A 16,545-nucleotide genomic window follows, 5' to 3' on the forward strand; every position below is an offset into this window, starting at 1 on the left:
TAAGGCAAAAGCTAGTTAATAAATATTGTACATCTTGGACTGTCCAAAGGTAAGAAACATAGATCTATGTATGCAAAGAGGTGGCAAAAATTTGTCTTAAAATATATTGACATAAGATGTTTTTGGCAGTGGCACCCAAGGGTGGCTGATGTGATCGGAGCAACAGTTTAACCTCTTATATGCCCTTGTCAAGCTTATTAGCAGCATTGAAAGGACTTTAAAATTGCGTCCACTACTTCTGATGGCCATTGGCCCCCTGCATGATGTGATTGAGAGGCACTGATTGTTTGCCATGGTAGCTGGAGGACTAATGAAGGTCCGTCCCTTTGTCTGCCATGTTAGAACGCCTATTAAGCCACAGTTCCAGCTGCCAAAAAACAGCCCCAAAAGTATAATACTGCCTCCGCTATGCCTCACTTTGGGTATGGTGTTCTTTTGGTGATGCGCGTTGATGATTTTGTGTCAAACATACCTTTTGAAATTATGACCAAAATGAAGAATGTAGGTTTCATTAGACCATGACACATTTTTCCACATGCTGTTGGCAGACTTGATGTAGGTTTTGGCCAAAAATATCTGGGTTTGTATATTTTTCTTTGGAAGAAAAGGTTTCTTTCTTGCCTCCTTACCTCACACACATGAAGAATACGGTAGATTGTTGTCACATGCAATACACAAACAATACTTGCCAGAAATACCTGTTTTTTTCTTCAATGTTGATGCAAGCCTTTAGGCAGCCTACCGGACCAATTTTCTTGTCATCTTGTCATAAATTTTGGAGGACTGTTCAGTTCTAGGTAATGTCACTGTTGTGCCACATTTAAGCGCCTTCTTTATAACTGTGTTTACAGTGTTCCATGGTAGATCTAATGCCTTGAAAATAGTTTTGTACCCTTCTCCTGACTGATCACTTTGATCCCTTTGCTATGTTGTAAGCTGTTTATGGCTTTGCCTGGAAAATTCAACTAAGATAATAGCAGAATCCTACTAGAACAGCAAAATTTTAATATTAATTTGAATCCCTGTACATGATGGCGGTTGTGCTCTGACTACTGTGTAACACAAGGTTACATGTGATTGGCTAATTCTCAACACAACTACATCCCCAACAATAACATTTTTGCAACCACTTTATTTTAGTTTTGGTTGGGTCCGGAGCCAATATTTATTGAAGACTGTGCACAGTATGTAGAAAGTGATTCTTGTGAAGAAGAGTATATGAAGTTCAAAGAAGGTGGCGCGAGTGTCAGCCACGAAGAAGGAGCCGCACTCCCGTCTGCGACTGATGACAACATGGAGTGTGCACTTGAACTGATTCTGTTTGATGGACGAGTTACAGTGGATTATGTCCCCTGATAGAAACCCTATGAAGACGAAGATTCGCATCTGGTGAAGAGGGGAAGACAGTGGTGCATTCATGGCTCGCAGCACAGCCTAAAATATAAATATATTTTTAATGCAGGAATATGAAAGCTTGTTGACAGATGGACAAAGTGGTCTAAAAAAAAAGATTTTAATTTAAAATTATGTATTTTCTAAAAGCTTATCGAAATAAATTCTACAGCCAGCTACTATATAGTTCTTGCACAGGGGCACTTTTTGGTCTGTGTCCGCCTGTGCGTAATATGTACCTCAAATTGGTATCAGTAAAACCTGCAGTTCGACAAAGCAGAAAAATAAAAAATTTTTTACAGGTTTCAGATATTTTTTTTTTTTATAAAGTTCTGATTTTTTTTTTGTTTAACTGCTATAATATAAAAAGACTTGAGGGTTCGATATCGCCGTAATTGCGCTGACTTTGAGAAGTATGCGGTCAAGTCATTATTACAGTGTTATAGACATCATATAAACGAAAATAATGGAAAATATTAGAATTTTTTTTTTTTTTTGCGCCATTTGACAACACTGATTTTTTTTTTAGCCATTTTGTGATAAAATGAATGGTGTCCTGCAACAAACAATCCCTCGCATGGTGGCATCGACCGAACACTAGAAAAATGATGGTTCTTGGAAGACAGGGAGGAAAAGAAACAATAAAAAAAAAGCCAAAACTGGAAAAAAATAAATAATAAATGCTTGTTCTTAAGGGGTTAATTTACAAACATTGAAACAATTGGAATTTGCGCACTTTTAATGATAATTTCTGGATACATTTGTTGTTACAGGATTGTATTTGCCCCATACATCGTCGGACATAATGGTGAATTTTTCTTTAGTTGATTCATGGGAGAGTGTTGGGCAGGCGCTTAGTCTGTATTATTAAAGAAGTTGTTTAAGATTGCACAAAAAACGTCTGCTTTTTCCCGGAAACAGCGCCACAGCGGTCTACAGGTTGTGTCTGGTATTGCAGCTCGACTCATTTGAGCTGCAATACCACTCGCAGCCTTGAACAAGTGTGGCGCTGTTTATTTTTTTAATGAAAGCAGCAATGCTTTTTTTTCAAATTGTGGATAACCCCTTTAAGCATTAAGTCCACTTTTCGGCATTGCCACCAAATGTCTTGCCTTGGACGCGGACCAGTCTTTGGGAAAGCGATGTGACGTTGAAGTGATGTACTTTATGGAAGAGGATAAATACCAGTTTCGGGGAGCAGAACATTCAGCGACTCATTCATTACCAGTCTATCGTCAGGTCTCATCGGCTGCAATGCAGCACCTCCAGGGTACAGTTTTTGGGTCTTCAGAGTTTTTGGAAATTTTGCATTATACTGATGAGAATTGATGGCACAAGTCTCTGGTTATAATCCCACCTTTCCTTGTGCCTTTGGGCAATAAATGGCATTGTCCATATTTTGACACTTGAATTTCCAGTGTGCTCCAGAACATGCGGGTCCCTGTATGTTATCTAGCAGATATGGATTTTGGGGGTGTACAGTTCCTCTAAGCCCCCTGGGATCTGTTCTGTCACAGGTTGTGAGGGGCCAGGCTGAGGACAGAGAACGCTGCCCGGTGTTTCCTCAGCAGCAGGCGGATCTTCTCATCATCAGAGTCAGGATCCAACGGTTTGGTATATTCATCATCCTCATTCTCTGAGGGCGTCAGGTCCCCGGGGGCCCGAGAACCAAGGGATGGTGGCCCCGAGGGGTCCACAGTGCTCTTCTTACGCCACTTAGTACGACGGTTCTGAAACCAGACCTGGAGAATAGTAATATGTGGTTACAGGCAGGTCGGTGTATTTTTGTTGCATATCTATTTATCTATATATTTATCTTTCTTTCTTATCACATATCTATCCACCTGTCTAGCAATCTTATAACCATCTGTCTAAACACTTATCTATATATCTCATTATCTACCTCACATCAATCATACCTTTCTTTCCTCCTTTCTCTTTTTCTTCCTTCCTTCCTTCTAATCTAGCAGTCTGTTATCTATCTTATAATTATCTGTCTTAACACATCTATATATCATTAATTACCTCATATCTATCTACGTACCTAACTATCATACCTTTCTTTCTTTCTTGCTTTATCTATCTATTATCTATTATCTATCTATTTATCTATTATCTATCTATTATCTATTTATCTATTTATCTATCTTTTTAGCTATTATCTATAATCTATTATCTATCTATTTATTATCTATCTATCATCTATTATCTATCTATTATCTATTTATTATCTATCTATCATCTATTTATTATCTATCTATCATCTATTTATCTATTATCTATCTATCATCTATTATCTATCAGCTATTATCTATCTATTATCTATTTATCTATCTATCTATCTATCTATCTATCTATCTATCATCTATCTATCTATTATCTATTTATCTATTATCTATCTATCTATCATCTATCTATCTATACCATATATATATATATCTACTTTGAATCTACAACATATCTAAAAATATATATGGTTATCTATTGTACGTTTCTTTTTTTGTCTTTTTCTAGTTCTCTATATCAATCTGTGTAAACTCTTTAGGGAATCTATATTTCCATGTAATATCTAATACCGAATAATCCGTTCACTATCACAATGAGAACAATGGGGATTATGATAACCGTTATCATTATAATACAATCCTGTAAATAATAAATAACAAATTGCACAAAGTACAGAAGAACTCACCTTGACTTGGGACTCACTCATGCCCAGGCTGAATGCCAGTCTTGCCCTTTCTGGCCCTGCTAGATATTTTGTTTGCTCAAAGGTCTTCTCCAAGGCAAAGATCTGGTGTCCCGTAAATGTAGGACGGGTGTGCTTCTTCCTTGTGGACACATCTGTGCTTCCTGTAGGACCTGATGACGTTTAATAAAACACTGAGATGTAGATTTCAGGGCCTAGAGACCCATTAGCCCATGCAGGTGTAAGACTTTCCGTATTTAGTGATGGAAAGGTCAATTTCAAATTTTCAACATCTGTTGGGAAACCTACATGACTCCTAATATAATCCCCAGTTTTGTATTACCCAATACTTCATATATATAATATTAAATAATTTAAATATTCATGTAGACCTGGGGTGATAGTTCAGTTGACAATCTTTTAGCTGATTCTTGTGATCAAAAAATTGACAAAAGTCCTAAAAAGGTCCATTGGTCTTCAACCCGCTAATACAGAAAGTTTGGCAGCTCTCACACCCGTTAGATCTTTAGCAGATCCCACCAAAACAATGGACCCTCCCAATATTTATGGACATACTCAGTATGTAGTTATGATTTTCACCATTAGGTTTTTAAATTTCTTCCTTCATGTGTCTGTGTTTTGCGCAACCCCTAAAAACCAGGATATTACCATCTTACGCAACAAAAAAATTAGAAGATAGGGATTTGTTTTGAGGAATTTTTACACTATAGATGCCGATTGAAAGAGTTAAAATTGATTTCAATGATTATCCTTTGTGACAATAACTAAATATCATATTTTCCTGGAACCATTGGGAGTGGATTTTGGGATTAACTGTAGTCATACCTCAATTTTTAGATTTTCAGTGGAGTTTCAGTAGATAGTAAAACTAATTTTAACTAAATCTAGTCATGTGTTGCCCCTTTAGAAGATTTTTGGGTACTCACCGTTGCTGAGTGTCCTGTTGCTCGTTCTCCATTCCTGCCCAAGATCCGGCCAAACACCTTGGTTCTGGTTACTATATGAGCTTCCACCTTTAGTCATAACGTTTCCTTGTTCACCAAAGCAACCTCCTGTAGTTGATGCTCTTCCATATCCTGGAACTGTTGGGTAGGCTGGCAACATCCCACTATGTGGACCTGGAAGTGGTCGGCCAAGTATGTCGGAGATGCCGTGTGGTGTCCCAGAAGGGAGATGGCATCCCAGTACAGTGCTACTCAGCTTGTGAAAAGTTGTGTGGGCTGAAAACTGACAACCAGGAGGGGCTTTAATTTCAGAATAGGGAGGCAACATGAAGGCTCCAGGATGATGAGTCTCCATGGTCCTAATTTACTTTAACTCAGCTGCTCTCCTAATATGGTACCAGCGAGAAGACTGGAGGTATTTTCACCATGGGTTAAACCCATGAAATGGTAGTTGAGCTTTCTCCTGAATTCAGTTGGCTGAATGTGCGCTAGTTGAGTGAAGGTCAGATGGTTAAACCTCTTAGAAGGTCCAGTTTCCAGATGTCTACCTACTATCTCATTTTCTTTCCTGGCTTCTTAGCTCTTTTCATGTTACTAGTCTATTGTAGTGTGTTCTCTCCAGCTCTTGATTGCACTCCTCTTCTTCTTCTCCTTTTTGTTCTTTCTTCTACACTCTTGCTCTCAGTAATCCCACTGGTTTTCTGTCTCACCTCTTTCTCTGCCCGGCTCTGTGTTCCTCACTATCTCTCACTCCGTCACTGTCTCTTTCAATCTCTCATTTCTCACTTTCTCGCTCCTTCTGTGCTCTCTTTTTCTTCCCCCTCTCTTATTCTCTCCCTCTATTGCCTTTCACTCTATCTCATTCTTTTTGCAATCATCATTTCCTTTGTTCTGGTTCCTTTCGTTCGATTTCTCCACCTAGATTCCCCCAAGCTCTCCCTTCGTCTCTAAGATTTGACGGTCTCACACCGTATTTCAGAACTTTGTGTACAGCTTTGCTCCTTTGGAGACCCCGGTACTTTTCCTGGTTGCTTTTTGGTCTAGTTGTCTTCTCCTTCCAAGTATCTATATCTCATTTCCTACACTCCAGTCCCAACAACTTTCCGTCGTCTTCTAGCCCCGCTCACCAATTGATAAGAATACTATTCAGGTGAGCAGTATTTTGCTTTCTCTCACCTCCCTTCCCCCTTAGTAATTCCACGTAGTTATTGGCCGAGGTGATGGGTGATGGCCAATGATTGGCCGCTCCCCGCAGCCTTCGCACCCTGCCGGACGTCCCTAGATAAATTGAACTTTAAGATAGGGAATTAATGAGTTTGATTTTTCCACTGAGATGTTTGTCCACAATCTGACACTGCCTATTCCCTCTCCTTCAGCATGGGATTTATGCTTAGTAAATAGATTACAGAACACAATCAGGATCTCCAATTTGGCAAATCTGTCCTTAATATCTTTTATGTTATTCGAAGCTAATAATTTTATATTATTAGAGTTATGTTACGGAATATACCAGATCTTGTTTTCACTTGGTGATTCTTATTTTTTTTACTCAAGGAACACTTTACGTTCCTACTCCGAAACTCATAATTATTTCCGTGACTTCAACTCATATCTCTCTCAATTAAGATACAACCATTGCTGATAAGATGTAACAGGTTACAAGACAGAGTAAATGTGTTGGCCTTAAAGCTAGAGGAAATGAGGGAACTCATGTACAGGTTTTCAGCTGACTAACATTTAAGGGTATGTGCACACTGAGCTTTTTGAGAAATGTTTGGAGCGAGTTCGCTCCAAAACAGTGTCTGAAAAATAACTTAAAAATTACTTTCTATCCTTTTCTATTTATTGTACAGTGTAAAAAAAACCAATTCTTCCAAAATGCTTCATGAAACAAAAAAAGTTTTCCTAAAAATCCCCAATAAAAGAAGAAACGTTTCCTGTAGAGGTTTCCACCAGAAAACTAGTAGTTTTTCAACCCCGCAAAAAAACACAAACAAAACTCTGAGTGCACGTAGCCTAATTAAGTTATAGTGCTACTTAAAGTAGAAGGATGAAGGAAGATGTTGATGCACAAGGAAGAGCTATGAAGGCACATGTGTTATGTCTCCCCGCTATTCCCCAGTCTCTCCCCTATGCCAAGCCCTTCACTGGCTTACTATCGCCCAGAGACTCCAGTTCAAAACCCTTACAATGACATACAAAGCGATCCACAACCTGTCTCCTCCATACATCTGTGACATGGTCTCCCGGTACCTACCAACACGCAACCTCCGATCCTCTCAAGACCTCCTTCTCTACTCCCCTCTCATCTCTTCTTCCCACAACCGCATCCAAGACTTCTCCCGTGCTTCCCCCATACTTTGGAACTCTCTACAACAACACATCAGACTTTCGCCTACCATAGAAACCTTCAAAAAGAACCTGAAGACTCACCTCTTCCGACAAGCCTACAACCTGCAGTGATCCTCAACCTACTGAACCACCGCACGACCAGCTCTACCCTCTCCTAGTGTATCTCCACCCATCCCCTGCAGACTGTGAGCCCTCGTGGGCAGGGTCCTCCCTCCTTATGTACCTGTGTGCCTTGTTTTTTGCTCATGTTTAATGTATTTGTGTCTATTTGCCCCCCTTTTTCACATGTAAAGTCCCATGGAATAAATGGCGCTATAAAAATGTATAATAATAATAATATCTTTCTCGGATCCGGGCTTTGCTCCCTTCATGTCGGTCCGCTGAACTGTTTTGCTCCATGTTGGGCGTTGCAGACATCCCGGTTTGACCCCATGTGATCATCTGCCAGGGCCTATATAAGGCTCACCAAGGCACACGCCTGTGGGTCTTGGTATTAAGACTTTTAAGTGCCCTCAGCCTCCAGGACCTCTCACACCTGTTCTCCATCACCTGTATGCCTGTGACCTTCAGGACCTCTGCTACCTTTTCAAGTCTCCTGTACACCTGCAGTCAACAGGACCTCTGCTACCTGTTCCTGTCTCCTGTCCGCCTGCAATCTCCAGGACCTCTGCTATGGATTCTCAGTTTCCTGTCCGCCTGCAATCTCCAGGACCTCTGCTACTTGTTCCTGGTCTCCTGTCCGCCTGCAATCTCCAGGACCTCTTCTACCAGTTCCTGTTCGCCTGCAATTATTATTATTATTTATTTATTATTATTTATTTATATAGCACCATTAATTCCATGGTGCTGTACATGAGAAGGGGTTACATCAAAATACAAATATCACTTACAGTAAACAAAACTAACAATGACTGACTGGTACAGAGGGGCGAGGACCCTGCCCTTGTGGGCTTACATTCTACAGGATTATGGGGAAGGAGACAGTAGGTCGAGGGTTGCAGTAGCTCCAATGGTGTTGAGGTGGCTGTGTGGTCTTTACAGGCTGTAAGCTTCTTTGAAGAGATGGGTTTTCAGGTTTCTTTTGAAGGATCCAAAAGTAGTGGGATAACCGGATGTGTTGGGGCACTGAATTCCAGAGGATGGGGGATATTCGGGAGAAGTCTTGGAGGCGATTGGATGAGGAGCGAATAAGTGTGGAGGAGAGAAGGAGGTCTTGGGAGGACCGGAGATTACGTGAGGGAAGATATTGAGAGATTAGTGTGGAAACATACGGAGGAGAAAGATTATGGATGGCTTTGTAGGTCAGTGTTAGTAGTTTAAACTGGATACGCTGAGAAATTGGGAGCCAGTGAAGGGATTTGCAAAGAGGGGAAGCAGGAGTGTAGCGAGGAGAGAGATTAATTAGTCGGGCAGCAGAGTTAAGGATGGACTGGAGGGGTGCGAGAGTGTAGAAGGTAGGCCACAGAGGAGTATGTTGCAGTAGTCGAGGCGGGAGATGATTAGGGCATGCACGAGCATTTTGGTAGAGTGTGGGTTGAGGAAAGGACGGATTCTGGAAATATTTTTGAGCTGGAGGCGACAGGAGGTGGCGAGAGCTTGCATGTGCGGTTTGAAGGACAGGGCAGAGTCAAGGGTTACTCCGATTCAGCGGATTTTGGGCACAGGGGAAAGTGTGATTTCATTTATTTTGATAGATAGATCAGGTAGGGAAGATATGCGAGATGGAGGAAAGATAATTAGTTCAGATTTGTCCACATTGAGCTTGAGGAAGCGAGAGGAGAAGAAGGAGGATATGGCTGATAGACACCCTGGGATTCTGGAGATCAGAGAGGTGACATCTGGGCCAGAGAGGTAGATCTGAGTGTCATCAGCATATAGATGGTACTGGAAGCCATAGGACCTTATGAGTTGTCCCAGGCCGAGTGTATAGATTGAGAAGAGTAAGGGTCCTAGGACAGAGCCTTGAGGGACACCAACAGAGAGGGGGCGAGATGAAGAGGTAGTATGGGAGTAGGAAACGCTAAATGTGCGGTTGGCAAGGTATGAGGAGATCCAAGATAGGGCAATGTCTTTGACCCCAAAGGAAGAGAGGATCTGTAGTAGGAGGCAGTGGTCAACTGTGTCGAAGGCAGAGGACAGGTCTAGGAGTAGGAGTATAGAGAATTGTCTGTTAGCTTTGGCTGTAAATAAGTCGTTAGTAATTTTGGTTAGGGCAGTCTCAGTGGAATGGTGGGGACGGAAGCCAGATTGTAGGTTGTCGAAGAGAGAGTTAGATGCAAAGTGAGAGGAAAGTTCAGCATGGACGTGCTGCTCAAGGAGTTTGGATGCAAATGGGAGCAATGATATGGGGCGATAGCTGGACATAGCGCTTGGGTCAAGGGATGGCTTTTTGAGGATAGGTGTGATTGTGGCATGTTTGAAGGCAGAGGGGAAGGTACCAGAAGTTAGTGAAAGGTTGAATAGATGGGTTAGGGATGGGATTAGTGTGGTGGTGAGGTTGGGGAGGAGGTGGGATGGGATGGGGTCAAGTGCACAAGTGGTGAGGTGTGATTTGGAGAGAAGATGAGCAAGCTCCTCTTCAGAGATTTTGGAGAGTGAAGTTATGGGGTTTGGGCATTGGTCTCTCACAGAAAGGGGTTGTGGTGGTTGGACAACAAAGACTTGCCTTGTTTGGTCTATCTTATTTTTGAAGTGCGTGGCAAAGTCCTCGGCAACGATTATGGAACTCGGAGGCGGCAGTGGTGGGCGGAGGAGGGAGTTAAAAGTGTTGAACAACTGTTTGGGGTTGTGGGGTAAGGAAGATACGAGGGTTGTGAAGTAGGCCTGTTTAGCAGAGGTGAGAGCTGATTTGAATGCCAGTGTTGCTTGTTTGAGTGCAGTGAAATCATCTTGTGAATGCGTTTTCTTCCAACGCCGTTCTGCAAATCTCGATGATACTTGCCGAAGCTTTTTAGTGATGTTATTGTGCCAGGGTTGTCTATTGGTTCGTCGCGCTCTGCTATGCATGACAGGGGCAACCGTGTCAATAGCTGATGCAAGAGTGGCATTGTAGAAAGCAGTGGCAGTGTGTGTGTCGTGGAGTGAGGATATAGAGGACAGTGGTAGGATAGAGTCAGAGAGTGTGTGGGTGTCTAGGTGTGCGAGGTTCCTGCGTGGGTGCGCATGGTGCTGGACGTGGGTGACAGGTGAAGAGGACAGGGATGAGAAAGTGAGTAGATGGTGGTCAGATAGAGGGAGAGGGGAGGTAGTGAAGTTAGATAGGGAGCATAAATGGGTGAAGACCAGGTCTAATGTATGTCCGTCTGTGTGGGTGGCTGAGGAGGACCACTGAGTAAGTCCAAAGGATGAAGTAAGGGACAGGAGTTTGGAGGCTGCTGACTGGTGGGTGTCAATGGGGATATTAAAGTCACCCATGATGATGGTGGGAATGTCAGCAGAGAGAAAGTGAAGGAGCCAGGTGGAGAATTGGTCAATAAAGGCAGTGGTCGGGCCTGGAGGTCGGTATATGATGGCCATTTGGAGGTTGTAGGGGGAGTAGATGCGGACAGAGTGGACTTCAAAAGAGGGGAGGATAAGGGAGGGTAGAGGTGGGATTGGGTTAAAGATACATTTAGAAGAAAGGAGAAGGCCCACTCCTCCACCATGTTTGTTGCCAGGGCGAGGAGTGTGGGTGAAGTGGAGGCCACTGTAACATAGTGCAGCAGGGGAGGCCGTGTCAGAGGGTGTCAGCCATGTTTCGGTGATGCCCAGAAAGAAAAGATTTCGAGAGGTAAAGAGGTCGTGAATCACGTGGAGTTTATTGCAAATGGAGCGGGCATTCCATAGTGATCCAGAGAGAGGGTGCAGGGGGGTGGGCGTCATGGGCACGGATTTGAGGTGAGCAAGATTTCGGGTGTTTATATTGGGTTGGGAGCGATAGGAGGGGGTAGTAATGGGAGGTATGAGCTGTGGGGGTCCAGGATTGGGAGATATGTCTCCAGCAGTGAGGAGAAGCAGAGAGAGACAGAGCAGGTGGGAGAAGGAGAGTGGGCGGCTTACTTTGTGTGTTATTAGGAGAGATCTGAGGTTGAGGAGCAGGTCAGCGGAGGAGGTCAGGTGGGGAGGCAGGAGGGAAGGCGAGATTATTGCTTGGTTAGGGGGTGATGGAGTTTGAGGATAGCGAAGGAGAGTGAGGATTAAGGGAGCCAAAACTGTTAGAGCGTATGTCAGCATGATGAGAATAAGTATGGCGGAAAGGGAATGAAATTTAGTACAGTTATTAACAGTGGTTAGTCTTACCTTCTGTTCACTTCTGGCTCATTTCTGGCATATTTCTGCTATAATATTTGTTATTATCCTTTTAGCGACATCCTTATAGAGACAGACCAAGGTCCAGACAGACCTGTGACTCAAGGACTGCAATCTCAAGGACCTCTGCTACCTTTTCCTGGTTTCCTGTCCGCCTGCAATCTCCAGGACCTCTTCTATGGATTCCCAGTCTCCTGTCTGCCTGCAATCTCCAGGACCTCTTCTACCAGTTCCTGGTCTCCTGTCCGCCTATGGTCTCCAGGACCTCTGCTACTTGTTTCCGGTCTCCTGTGTGTCTGTGGTCTCCAGTACTTCTGATACCTGTTTCTTGAGTGCCTCACATGCCTGCTGCACCATGGCCTGTGTGCCCACCTGGGATTTGGCCTCAGAGAATGCAGCTCACCAGGTGAACATAACAAAATGGAGTCTTTGGAACGTTGTGTAGTCTGCATGCATTTATCTGGTGGGGAGGAACAGGGCCGATATGCTGTAGGACGGAACTGAGTTCTGTTTGCATAGAACTCTTCTAAACGGGAGTCAGTCATGAGTGTGTGGTGTGGTGGAGTTGATTCTTCACTCACTGTTCCTTCGGGAGTACCTTCTACCTCCCCGTCCATGGAATCGGGTCCGTCTATAAATTCTGACAAGATAGGGGATCGTTTAGTGATGTTGCCTTTTGTTTTCTGGCCTTTCATGTCCTCATCTCCTTTCTGCCTGACTTGTCCCTAGCTCAACTGTCCTAGCCGGCCCTAGGTACTCTCCTCCTGGCATAACAGCTTCCCTGAAAAACACCATCCTTCCCTTTCTCTGCGACCTGGCTGACATCTTCCTCACAGAGGGGACAGGGGTATGGCTCTCAATACCCCTTCTGGACCTCAAGCCCAACTCTGTCCCGGTGTCCAGACAAAACTCATAAGGCTACTTTCACACTAGCGTCATGCACTGCACGTCGCTATGCGTTGTTTTGTAGAAAAAACGCATCCTGCAAAAGTGCTTGCAGGATGCGTTTTTTCTCCATTGACTTGCATTAGTGACGCAGTGCATTGCATTGCCACACGTCGCAACCGTTGTGCGACGGTTGCGTCGTGTTGCGTCGGACCGTCGCTACCAAAAAACGTTGCATGTAACGTTTTTTGGTGCGTCGTGTCCAGCATTTCCGACCGCGCATGCGCGGCCGGAGCTCCGCCCTCTCCTCCCCGCACCTCACAATGGGCAGCGGATGCGTTGAAAAACAGCATCCGCTGCCCCCGTTGTGCGGTGCTTCCACAGTATGCGTCGGTGCGCCGCAACTTCGCATTGCGACGTGCAGTGCACGACGCTAATGTGAAAGTAGCCTAATGTGTCCTCATGTTGTGGGGAAGCTTGACCTGACAGCACCTGTTCAGATCTGCTGCATCTAACTCTTCTAGCACCTGTTACCGGTGTCTTGTCCAGCTTTACTTCCACTCTCTTTGATCTTGCACTTGACTGAATCCTGGACTGACTGACTCACACTAACCCGGAAACCTTTTCTTATAAAACTGGTCTAACCCCTCCCAAACTTTGGGCTAATCCCAATTCTATTAACTATCTAATCCCTAGTGTAGTGTGCAGCGCCCCAGAGTCCTGGTCGTTGCAGTACTGTGGCTCCGCCACTATGGGGAGCTATGGTGCGTCCGATGGCACTGAAGGAGTTCATCTGATCAGGTATCACAGACACCAATACATTTCACAGCCGGGCCTCCGGGGGGAGCTAAGGGTGCTATTCATTAGGCCACTCCCCACCATAGTGGGTAAACTGGGGGTCAGGCAGGAAGTTAGATCAGAAAGCTGACTGGGTTGGAACCAGGCAACACCTTGTGGCAGAGGGTGTTGCAGGGGAAGATACAGTAGGGTCTCTGTCAGGGGTGGGATCCTGACAGAGGCTTGGCAACGAGAACGAACGTAACGGGACCGTGCCTGCTCCGGGTAGCGGCGGTGCCCAAGAAAGGATAAGAAGAGAGATAGATTGTGCTGAGTGAGAAACGGGATCACGCAAAGGAGAAATACCAGTAGGAGTCGTGCTGTAAGACCGAAGCAACATCCTACTGAGGCGCACTACCGGTGGCCGGAACGCCGAGGGAGTAGAATAACATTCAGCTTTAAGCAATACTCCAAACAGCGGCAGGACAGTCAGTCTCAGGCGGGCTGTCTAACTCAAATCACCTATGAAGTCTTGGGAGGCAATTGCGGGAGAGGGGCGTCTCTAGGGTCCCGGAAGAACTCCAGGCCTACCCGTCAAACGGGTGCCGTTCCTACCTGAACCTAAGGGAGGGACGGAAGATTAGCAGAACATCATCTAGTCGAGTTGTGAGGGAACATCAGAAACAGACACAACAGTTGTGGGGTACTTTCCGTAAGCACAGCAGGGAAGGACTACAACACATAGCGCTAGGGGGAAGGCACAGATTTCCTCCTGTGAAGAGAACTCTGGAAGTGCCATTGGACCGGCCGGACTTGCGCAGCCTGGTGAACCGTATTCTGGACTGAGGACTCAGAGATCTTCAGTAAAGAGGTAAAGAGACTGCAACCTGGTGTCCTCATTATTTACCGCGACCTGCACCCCACAACTGCACCGTTACAACACCACTTATTGCACCGGACGTCCCCCACTGGCAGACAGGGCCACGGACCGGGTCTAGCCACCGTGACAACCCCAGGACTGAGACCCAGAGGCCCGGCTCCGGGTACCCCTCGGCCCTGCGGCGGTGTGGGGGCGCTCCAAAACTTGGCGTCACGAACAGGATCTACTTAAGCCTGAAGAATCAGGTCATGTGTGCCTTGGAACTGTGATTTATTGTGCTTGGACTGTACTTTATTGCAAAGACTGTGGATTGTCACTTGCCGCCAAAAGTTCGCGCCAAAAGCCGCCGCCATTGCTACGCCAGAGAAGAAGGAGGGCGTGCCATGGGAGGAGACTACCAGGGTGGCACGAGAAATGGCTACCGCCCCCTGCGCTTCTGGCTGCAAAGTGAGGACCTGCCTTCAAGCAGAGGACGACCCCCTGATTTGCAACAGCGGGAAGCCGGAGATGGAGAAGCTCGGCCCCGGAGAAATGGCGGAGTCCGATGCATGCATTGCCACCGATCAGCAGACCATGACGAAGAACAGCGAGTGCCGGAACGGGGAAGGAGCAGTCCCGGTTTGCCCTCGTTCACCGGAGGCGGACCCGTGTCCCCTGCAGCCGGAGGATCCGAAGCCCCTGGAACAGATAGCGGAGCTGAGTCCACCAATCCCGACCTCGGAGCCAGCGGAGGAGGAACCACAGCGAGCGGAGCCGCGTCCGGGGACCGTATTGGAAGAGCCGCAGTCCGGGCTGCAGCCGATTTCAGTGTCCTTGTCAGCGGAACGGATCGACACCGGTGGAATCACATCAGGCGCAGGTATGGAAAGCGCCACTACTCCCCCGGCCGATTCTGCTCCCCGGACCGGTCCGGTTCCCCCGATCGATCCCGCTCCTGTGAGCGCTCCTCACCCCAGCAATAATTGTTTCTTCTCGGTGGAGCGGGTGATCCTCACCTCTAACACGATGGGGAAGCTGGTGCCTCCGCTACCAACCCAGATGGGAGAACCCATAGATGTGGGCCCAGACGGGGTGGTCTTCCGGTGGGACACCCCCTGGACCGGGCCGGATGGAGCCCGGGAGGACGGCCTCACCCTTGCCGTGCTCACTTGGAAGCAATATAAGCAATGTCTAATCCACCACTGGAAGGATCGAGACGAGGTTGAACAACCTGATACGCAACGCAGAAAGTCTGTGCAGGGCAGGAAAGGCGTGGTAAAGCGGGGGACTGTGTTGGCCTTCCACCCGAAGAGGGGATGGGGTTCCATACAGGAGCCGGGGCTACTGTTGTGAAATTGGATTTTGGGCTCCCCCGGTGGCCACTGGTGGAATTGAACTTGTGTGCATCATCCCCTCTGTTCACCTGTTCCCATCAGGATGTGGGAGTCGCTATTTAACCTTGCTCCTCTGTCACTTCCATGCCGGTCAACATTGTAATCAGAAGCCTTTCTGTGCATGTTCCTGCTACCAGACAACTTCCAGCTAAGTCGGACTTTTGTCCTTGTTTGTTTTTTGCATTTTGTTCCAGTTCACAGCTGCAGTTTCGTTTCTGTGTCTGGAAAGCTCTTGTGATCTGAAATTGCCACTCTGATGTTATGAGTTAATACTAGAGTCTTAAAGTAATTTCAGGATGGTGTATTGATAGGGTTTTCAGCTGACCATGAAAGTACCCTTTCTGTCTTCCTGCTATCTAGTAAGCGGACCTCGATTTTGCTAAACCTATTTTCATACTACGTTTGTCATTTTCATCTTAAATCACCGCCAATATATGTGGGGGCCTCTGTCTGCCTTTCGGGGAAATTTCTCTAGAGGTGAGCCAGGACTATATTTTCCTCTGCCAGGATTAGTTAGTCCTCCGGCCGGCGCTGGGCGTCTAGGGATAAAACGCAGGCTACGCTACCCGGCTACTGTTAGTTGTGCGGCAGGTTTAGTTCATGGTCAGTTTAAGTTTCCATCCTTCCAAGAGCTAGTTCCTATGTATGCTGGGCTATGTTCTCTTGCCATTGAGAACCATAACAGGCTACCCACTGACGTCTTTGTTACAAGTTATAACGTGAAAACTCCCTGCTGCGACCGGAATGGCGATCCACTATGAAGGGGGGACCAGGTGACGTACACCCGTCATAGGAGCGCACAAGGGTGGTGTGCTCGGGATGTTCGGCGATGTGAACCTGAGGGGGCGTCACCTGTTGCCCCGATCATGACAGATCCAGATTTGTCAGATCTTGTGACCATCACCACCGTACGCGTAGTAGCGGCTGCTGAACTCGCAAGCAAGG

General features: G+C 45.9%; 1 protein-coding gene across 1 annotated transcript; it reads right to left on the minus strand.

Annotated features, from left to right (window-relative positions):
* Positions 1 to 1,961: 1,961 nt before the first annotated feature.
* On the minus strand, positions 1,962 to 6,301 carry NKX6-3 (NK6 homeobox 3). The gene is made up of 3 exons (XM_077262197.1): positions 5,029 to 6,301; positions 4,085 to 4,254; positions 1,962 to 3,134 (listed from the first exon to the last, which is right to left on the minus strand). Exons 1-3 carry the CDS (start codon positions 5,399 to 5,401, stop codon positions 2,904 to 2,906), a joined length of 774 nt encoding a protein of 257 aa, XP_077118312.1. The 5' UTR covers positions 5,402 to 6,301; the 3' UTR covers positions 1,962 to 2,903.
* Positions 6,302 to 16,545: the final 10,244 nt, after the last annotated feature.

Source organism: Ranitomeya variabilis, chromosome 5, assembly GCF_051348905.1.
Source record: "Ranitomeya variabilis isolate aRanVar5 chromosome 5, aRanVar5.hap1, whole genome shotgun sequence".
NCBI lineage: Eukaryota > Metazoa > Chordata > Amphibia > Anura > Dendrobatidae > Ranitomeya > Ranitomeya variabilis.